Raw genomic sequence first — 8975 nt, forward strand, 5'->3', positions numbered from 1 at the left:
TTTCCTCTGACTTTGGCTCTCCCTTGGCTGTCTCACTGCTGGAAGCAATGCCCATTGCAGGGCTATGTCAAGCCCGGAAAGAGTCTTAATTAGACATCTAACAATGCTGTTATCCCCTGTTTTGCCGTAACTCTTGGTGGTGGTCTGTGTTTCTAAAATGTGAGACAAAGACCCAGGTGGAAAGGAGCATGAGGGGCCTGAGCTAGTGGTTGTATCAGCATCACAGGAGAGCAGAGCAAAGGTGGTCTGAACCCAGGATGTAAGCGTGGGCACGGTATGTGGGCATCAAGTAGAAAGGCTGCTGGAAGAGAGAGTCCTACAGCAGGACAACAACCGGGAAGATACACACAGATCTGCATATTGGAAAACCCTGTCCAGTTTTGGTGGTACAACATGGAGAAGTAAGCAACCTGCTTTTATCACCGTGTATTGTTCTCAAGCACTTGGGACTCTTTGGAGCTGAGCTGAATGCTGCTCATGTCTGGATGTGTGCTTAGCTTTGATCTCAGCAAAGCCGTGTGTGTGACCAGAATAACATCACCAAAAAACCAGAGCCCGCACTGCCATGCCGGAGCATCCCCGTCCCAGACAGGTGCTTCCGATCCGCCTCCTTTGTTTTTTGTCTGGGGAGAAGAAAACCAGACGTGCACCGTGCAGGAGACTGAAGGGGATGCCCACGGCTCTCTGCAGAGCAGACGGCTCTTCCTCTGCAGAAGTCCCCAGGCAGCAGGTGGCTGCGGGGAGGACACAGGCGAGGGAAGGGACCTGTCTCGGAGGATCGCCACTCCGTTTCCGCTCACTTCTTGGCTGCCCTGCATTTTGGAGCAGCTGACTCAAGAGGGCAGCACGCCGACGGGCTGCCACCGGCTCCAGCGGCCAGCACTGCCCCGCGGGATCCCACCGACGGCCTCCGCGGCCGGGAGGGCAGCGTGTCGGAGGAATTCGCCGGGATGACGCGTGCTCCTGATCGAAGGACAAGGGAGGAGCCGGGGGTTCTCTGCTGCCCTCTCCCCACGCCTCTGGGCTCCTGGCTGAGGAGGCAAAGGTTCCTCAATGCTGCCGGGTGAAATCTGGTCTCACCTCCGCAAATGACACCAGCCTGGAGCCTGTCCCGTCCTGAGACTTACGTGGTCGCCAGTTTGACCACGAAATGGAGGTGAGATCTCTCCCTCCTGCTGTCACCGTGGTTACAGCTGCCTCCCTCGCGCCTCCAGAGCGGAGCCGAGCAAGTTTCTGGGCACTGAGAACACGAAGCACATGCAGCACACAGAGGGCTTTAGACCCCGAAGAGCCTTCCTTGCACAGCCCACTGCTGTTCTTCATACGGGTTGAAGGCGCTGTGAAACAAACGGAAAGGTCAGCTATTTTCACCACGGCTTGCATAAGAATCTCAACATCCTTTGCTGTAAGAGCTGCGTTGGTAACTTCCTACTGCAGCACTGAATCACAACAGCTTCCCACAGCAACCAGCAGTAAAAATAAACCGAGCAAGGGGAAGTGGCCGGCTTCAGCCGTTCTGCTCTCTGGGGCACACGCTTGAGTCACGGAACAGCAAGGCCAAAGGCGTTTATTTTGCTGATAGCGACGAAATCCGCAAACGGCTCCGAGCACGGCCCGCCGGGCGCACGCAGCCTTGCGGCGGGACGCTCAGTCTGCTTGAAGATAACCACGCGCTCAAGCGCCGCGTCGGCTCTGCGTTTCCAGCAGGGGCCGGGCTTAACGATTAGCCTAAAAGGAGACGGGCACGGCGAGGACCGACCGCTTCGAGGCCCCTTTCCCGAATGGGCGGGGAGCTCCGCCAGCCCCGCTTTTGTTACGGAGCGCCGCTCCGGCCCCGCAGCGCTCGGCGAGACCCCGCGCCCCTTCCCGCGCTTTGCCCCCGCCCCCTCCCGCCGCACCTCATTGGCGCAGAGCGCTGGGGGCGTGGCCTCGGGGGGGCGAGGCGCGCCGGCCCCGCCCCCCGCCCGCCCCCCGCGGCATGACACGCAGGGCCGGCGGCGAAGCTCCGCTTTAATTGAGGCCGCCGGGATGAGGCGCGCCGCGTAGGGCAGAGCGGGGCCGCTGTGCTCCGGGCCGCAGGCAGCGCGTACCCACGGCCGCGCGGAGGAGCCCGGCACGGCGAGCCGCCGCGGCGGAAGGGGGCGGGGGGAGGGCTGCTGCCGAGCCCCATGAAAACGCAGGTCTGGGGGAGCTCCCCGCGGGCGCCCATGGCTGCGGCGATGCCGTGCAAGAGCGCTGAGTGGCTGCAGGAGGAGCTGGAGTCGGGCGGCGGCCGTTCGCTGTTGCTGCTCGACTGCCGCTCGCACGAGCTGTTCGAGAGCTCGCACATCGAGACGGCCATCAATCTGGCCATCCCCGGCCTGATGCTCCGCCGCCTCAAGAAGGGCAACCTGCCCATCCGCTCGATTATCCCCAACCACGAGGACAAGGAGCGCTTCGTCAAGCGCTGCAAGGCCGACACCGTGTTGCTTTACGACGAGGCCACCGCCGACTGGCAGGACGCCGGGGCCGCCGGCTCCGTGCTGGGGCTGCTGCTCCAGAAGCTGCGCGACGACGGCTGCAAAGCCTACTACCTGAAAGGTGAGCTCCCCGCCGGCGGGTCTCGTCCCTTTTTCCCCGCCCCGCTTCCATCCTCCGCACAAAATGGTGGGAGTTGGGATCGCCCCGCTCCCTTCTGCCCTTCTCCGTTCCCCCGGCAGCGGCCGCAGCCTTCGTGCCCGCCCCGCCGCGCTGTCCTCGGCCGACCCCGGCCGTGCCATTGCTGCCCCGGGGTGCCCCTCCTTTCCAGTAATGGTCTCCCACCCCCGCCTCCCCCATAAAAGCGTTCCTCTCTCCCCCCCCCACTCGGAAACAGCAGATTGGCTGGGAGGGGGCTGCCCGCCCCCGGCAGGGCGTTGGAGGAGCGAGGGGTCTCCGGGTACAGCGCACGTGCCCTTCGCGGAGGCTGGGGGGGGGGGGATGGGGATGAGGAGGGGGCCGCGTCGTCGCACCCCTCGGCCTCCGCAACTGTCGGCGGCCCCGCTCCTCTCCGGTCGCTGGGAGGCGGCGTTGAGAAAGAAATAACAGCTGGGCCGAAGCGGGGGAGGCCGCTGCCGGCGGAGCTCTTCACAATGCCGCTGCTTCTCGGAGCCCCCGGTTAGGGGAACGGAGGTAGCCCCTTCCCCCCGATACGGGCAGAGGAGGTGGGCGTTTGTAGATCCGCTCCCAGGAGCCTCCTTCCGAAGTGACCGGAGGTGTCCGAGAGCCGGGCCCCAAGCGAGGGGCCCCTTCCCCCCTCCTCTTCTAAAGCCGTTCTTCCGCTGCCCGCCTGTGCGGGTGGCTGCAGCCCCCGCCCGTCCCGTCGAGCTCTCCGCTGCTCTGCCTCGCCCGCGGTGCTTGTCCCCATCGCTTCCAGCAGGAAGGAGCGGTGCTGAAGTTGCTCTGAGCGCTCCCCTATGAGCACGAGGGGGCTGAGCGGCCCCTTTCTCTCCTTTTTTTTTTTTTTCTTTTTTTTCCGGGAAAGCGTGAGAGCTGTTTCAAATTAAAATTCCAAAATGGCTCCTCGGTGCTGCCGGCCGCAGGAGGAGGAGGAGGAGGAGGGCTTGTTGGTGAATGAATGCGGCAGGAGCTGCCTGTCCTGCTCTGTGACCCCGAACCCACTGCTAACAAAGTTTTCAGGAGGCCTTTCTAATTCAACCATTTGTCAGTGTCAGTTTCTGATGGCTCTGTGACAGTTCAGTGCTGCCTGGAAGGAGGCAGGTTGGTAGGCGTTTTTGCTTCTGCCTTTCTTCCCATGCTGTTGAGATGGAGAAAGGCCTTGGGGACAGGTGTGAAGGGTACCATCCCTCCTCAGCCCTGCTTTGGTTTAGGTGAAGAGTGATCCTGTGTTGCTGTCCTATCAAAAAAAAAAAAGTGTTTGTAGTGATAAGTCAGAGGTGAGAATGGCTCTTTGGAAAAACATACATCCTTTTTCCCTGCTTGATGCTGAGTATGGGTGTTTTTATAGCCTGGGTATTTTTGCTTCTTGTTCTTAGTTTGTCTTTTCCAGACTCAGATACTTCTGTGTTTTTCTGCCTGGTTGGCATAATAACTCCTGGCTAAACTGCCCCAGCCTGGCATCTCATGGAGCTAAATGCAGTAAGACTGTCTCTTGCCATTCGTTTTGTTGTTACTTTCCCTGCATTTGAGATTTGGTTGGTATTTGTCAGACTCGGAAAGAAACTCTTTACTTGGGATTTGTTTGCTCAGTAAGAGCCTGGGGAAAACCTTCCTTAGAACGGTTTTTGGGTAGTTGAAAATGTGTGCACGTGTGCTCGGGTGGAAGGACATCCGTGCGGAAGAGTAAAACACGTTTCTCTCTGCCTTTTCCCTTTCCCAGGTGGCTTTAACAAGTTTCAGACTGAATATTCAGAGCACTGCGAGACAAACCTTGACAGCTCCTCACCCAACAACTCTCCCCCTGTGTCTGTCCTTGGCCTGGGAGGGCTGCGGATAAGCTCTGACTGCTCGGATGGTGAATCTGACCGGGAACCCAGCAGCGCAACAGAGTCAGATGGGAGCCCCATTCCCAGCAATCAGCCTGCCTTTCCAGTCCAGATCCTTCCATACCTGTATCTGGGCTGTGCCAAAGATTCTACCAACTTGGACATCCTGGGCAAATATGGCATTAAATACATCCTAAATGTGACTCCCAACCTGCCAAACATGTTTGAGCACGACGGAGAGTTCAAGTACAAGCAGATCCCCATCTCAGATCACTGGAGCCAGAACCTTTCTCAGTTCTTTCCTGAGGCCATTGCTTTTATTGGTAGGTAGCTGGAAGAACGTCTCTTCTCATGCTGGGAATGTGGCAAGCAGCTTCCCAGTGCTGCGGATGGTCTCTGGCCTTACCTCTCTGGGCCATGGCATCATTGCTAGCTAAGCAGCTGGATGGCACGCTGCTGGAGTGATGCCTTTGGTGCATCTTTGCTGGAATGGATTCAGGGAGTCCTCCCTGTCTGGAACTCCAGCCAGGTCTCCCGTGAGCAGTGCTGGGGAAGCAGCCTTGCTGCTGCTTGCCCTTCAGTGAGGGTTCGCTATGGTGTAAAATCACTGAGCTGAGGCAGTGTGGAACTCTGGGCACCTGGTTTGCTTGCAGGAGGGAGTGCTGCTGCGAGCTCTGTTACTGTGAGTGGTGCCAGCAATTTCCTGAATGTGCTTAGAGTCTCAGGGTGGGGGAGCAGGGTTCTCAGCAGGAGATTTGCTGGTCTAGCTGTGATCCTGCTGGAAGTCTCCTTAGTGTAACAACTCCTTGTATGGTTACTTTTCCAAAGGTAAGTGTCAACACAATGAGGGATAATAATTACACTCCAGAGCTCTGCTGCGAAAAGTGCTGTGCAAGACAGCCTCTGAGCAGCCTGGGCTGGGTGTTGAGATGGGCACAAGGGCAGATGCCTTTGGCATTAATTTGCTTCTTTTTCTTCTGGAAGCGTCTGTTAGCCTGAAAGGAGATGCTCACTTCCAGTGTGAGCTGCATGGGCTGTTGGCGATGGTCATTAGCCTCATCAGTTCTGATTTACTTGGGAAATTGACACAGATCATCGTTAACACTAACTACTAAAAGCTTGATGGCTTTTTATCTGGTTGAAAGTATAGTGCTAGGTATGGGCAAAGGGCACCTCTGCCTGTGTCAGGGACCTGTCTGATCTGTCTGCACTTCCCATGCAGAACCCATTATTAAACATCATGGGTGGTTCACAGGGTCTCTGCTGGCATGTGGCTTTTGGGAGCTGTCTGATCCAGTCAGGCAGTGTCCCTGTGAACACAATGCTCATGCTTTCCATTTAATGGCAGGAAAGGAAAGATTACCTCACTCTAAAAATCGAACACCAAGAAATGCAGCACGAGTCAGATGAAAAGCAAAAATGTCTTGCAAGAATATGGAGTAGGGAGAGAGTGGCGGGAGAGCTGGATGTGCTGGGTGCTGGTTGCCCACAGCACTGGAAATCCCTGCTTGGTTTTAGAGGCTGGGACAGGGTCCTGTTGTGGCTTGGATCTGGATTTCACTTTGCCTGCAGCCTCTTTGCATTCTCCCACATTGATGGTGCCAGAGTGTCTCTACTGGCTTTGCCTGGGGACCCTCTTTCTCTTGCCACCTTCTCCTTCCCTGCCAAACTCTGTCCAGCAATAGACTGCAAATATAGCTGCCCAGAAGTAAGTGGAGCTGTGTACTTGTATGCGCTCAGTGTGCTCAGCAGTGTGTCCCTCTTTTAGCATCAAGATGTCAATTCATAAAGAGGTCATGCTGTTCCGGCTGTGAGAGAGACAATGAGCATGTGTGTGCTTTTCAATCAGTGGCCAAGGAGGGGAAATGTTGTTTCTGTTCTTTTGCAATTTTTTGGTACAGCCTGCATTCCTACTCCCCGCTGCCATTCGTTCCGAGAAAATCTTCTCCAACGCAAGCATTTGTTTGTAGTGAAGTGCACTTCTCTCAGTCCTAAAAAGGATTTCACAATAAGGGAAGTTCCTGCACTTCAGGCTTGGCTTCACTTGGCTTTGACTACATTCAAATAACTTTCTAGTGGAAGGATGAGAGTAGCAAAGGAGCTGTTTGCATGGTGTTGGGCCATGCTCCTGTGTTGTGTGCAGCCAGGTGTTTGGTGGTTGTGTTATGCCCAGCATCTCCCTGGAGCTGTTGTCTCCAGCCCTGTCTGCCTTTAGATGGTACTAATGCTCTCTGGGAAAGGGATGTGTGCCAAGCTTGATCAGCCCTCCCTTTAATGTCTGAGATGCATGGTCTTGCTGTGTCGAATGGGTCTGTGCCATGTTGCTGCTTAGTGGGAATGTCTCGGTAGCTCTTTCAGAAGGGATGAGGTGTCAAAGGGATTTGAGGTGGTGTCAGTGGGAGCAGAGGATCCAGTTCTGGCAGTCATCCTGGTCCTCTGAGTATGCAGCTGTCACCTGGCCCTGCTCCAAAGCTTTGCTTTCTTGGTGCAGAATAATAGACTCCCCCTTCCCCTTGTCTTGTTTCAGATGAGGCCCGTTCCAAGAAGTGTGGGATCCTTGTTCACTGCCTCGCTGGCATCAGCCGGTCCGTAACAGTCACAGTCGCCTACTTGATGCAGAAACTCAACTTGTCCCTTAATGATGCCTATGACTTTGTGAAAAGGAAAAAATCCAACATCTCCCCGAACTTTAACTTCATGGGCCAGCTGCTGGACTTTGAGAGGACTCTAGGACTCAACAGCCCATGCGACAACCGCTCACCCAGTGAACAGCTCTACTTTACCACCCCCACCAACCACAACCTGTTTCAGCTGAACACGCTGGAGTCCACATGAAGAAGATGCCATCCGGTTGGAAACTTGGGCATCAAATTGCTTCTCTTGAGCATTTCAACTCTTACAAAAATCTGTCTCGCCAGGCAGCTCTGGAAGGACTAGCTTCTCTGGGCAGAGGTGCCACGTTGCTGCTTTAAGAAGGCTAATGCCATTCATTAGTATCCCAATGAAAGTGGTTTGAATAGGTAGCCTTTTCTACAGGGCTTATCTAACACGGGCGATGTTAAAGCATTTTGAATGCAGCTGTTACCAGCAATAACTCCTTTCCTGGGTGCATTGGGACCGTCAGAGCACGTACATGTGTGAAGAGCTTACCAGGGGTTGGCTTGCTGTGGAAAGTGAGGAGATTTATGCACTTGGAAACCTTGAACAAAAAGCGTTGGGCCAAGACTGTTTTAAAACCCAAGTTTACTTTTTAGATTTAAAGAAAAAAAAAAAAAATAGATCTTACTCAAGCTTTGGGTTCAAACTCTTTTTAAATATGTAAGTTCCTGACTGTTTGTACAGACGATGTTGCAAAACCGATATTTTATTCTGTTTCTTGTTTGATCATTATTTTTTTAATCAAATGTTTATATTGACCAAATGCATTTTGCACACTTTGTGAAGCCTTGGTATGTCCTGGCATATTACTGGGTACTCCATAGAGAGATACATGCTGCTGCTGTTGTTGTTAGCATCTGGTAGGAAGCTTTGTGATGTGTGGAAGGCCAATTGGGCTTAAGCGCAACCCCTTCACCACTCCTGCATTTGCAATCACAAACTCTGCACTGATTCAGCCAAGGTGACTAAGCTGCAAGCTTGTTTTAATGCCACCCCTGCCAAAACACTGCTATTGCCCAGAGAGAAAACTCTTTGTAGCCTCCAGAGTTGGTAGAAGCATGTCTGAGCCCAGCTTCATTTTCTGCTGCCTGTTGACTGACTTAAAGTCATCCAGCTGGCCTGAAATCATTCCAGCTTCCTGAGAACAGAAAGGAGACGTGATGTTGGCATTCCTGGTGCATGGTTGAGTCTTTCTCACATGTGCTCACGTTTGGGGGTTGGATGACATGGCTTGAGCCTAGGGCAGAGCGAGGGTTGCAGAGCAGAATGGGACTGAATTGGCACACATTGAGTGTGCAAGAGGAGTGGGGAGGTGTGGAAGTGATGACAAGAGTGTTGTAACAGAATTTTATATATATATATATATATACATGAATATATATATTAACTGGCAAATTCTGAGATGACTGGAGCTTTCAACAGAGGTTCTGATTTTTATTTTTTTCTTTCTCTTTCAAATAACTTTATGCTGTGCCTTCTATTCTGAGAAGACTTGTTTATATTTTTTGGCTAGTGTTTGGCAAACACCTAATACCGAGCCGGGAGGGGGAGGAAGTGGTAATAATCTCTGGGAGGAGAGCAGAACGGATTTGGAGATTTCTTTATTGGCTGCAATGTAGTCCTTCCTTTCTCCCCCTTCCCTGGCTACTTTAACTCTCATGTAACTGAAAAAAAGCCACGGATTTTTTTCTAAGTATCCAATTTTTTTGTACATTTTTTCAAGAAAAATAAAAATAAAAAAATACCCTCCATCTGGAGGAATGTTTGATGCTGTCACATCCTGAAAAAGTTTTTTGTTAAAGATGTTACCAGAATGTTGGAATGAGCTTCTTTTCTTGTTTTCTGGTTGTTTTT

General features: G+C 53.4%; 1 protein-coding gene across 1 annotated transcript; it reads left to right on the plus strand.

Moving 5' to 3' along the window:
• The first annotated feature begins 1990 nt into the window (after positions 1-1990).
• DUSP7 (dual specificity phosphatase 7) lies at positions 1991-8414 on the plus strand. The gene is made up of 3 exons (XM_031609416.2): positions 1991-2580; positions 4358-4786; positions 6991-8414. Exons 1-3 carry the CDS (start codon positions 2169-2171, stop codon positions 7296-7298), a joined length of 1149 nt encoding a protein of 382 aa, XP_031465276.1. The 5' UTR covers positions 1991-2168; the 3' UTR covers positions 7299-8414.
• Positions 8415-8975: the final 561 nt, after the last annotated feature.

Source organism: Phasianus colchicus, chromosome 11 (assembly GCF_987193195.1).
Source record: "Phasianus colchicus chromosome 11, bPhaCol1.hap1.1, whole genome shotgun sequence".
Lineage (NCBI taxonomy): Eukaryota > Metazoa > Chordata > Aves > Galliformes > Phasianidae > Phasianus > Phasianus colchicus.

Bases quoted from the DNA above. Each gene is read 5' to 3' on its own strand.
- DUSP7 (XM_031609416.2), top strand. From the start codon at position 2,169: ATGAAAACGCAGGTCTGGGGGAGCTCCCCGCGGGCGCCCATGGCTGCG. The intron at 2,581-4,357 runs GTGAGCTCCCCG...TCCCTTTCCCAG, and splicing joins CAAAGCCTACTACCTGAAAG to GTGGCTTTAACAAGTTTCAG. The intron at 4,787-6,990 runs GTAGGTAGCTGG...GTCTTGTTTCAG, and splicing joins TGAGGCCATTGCTTTTATTG to ATGAGGCCCGTTCCAAGAAG.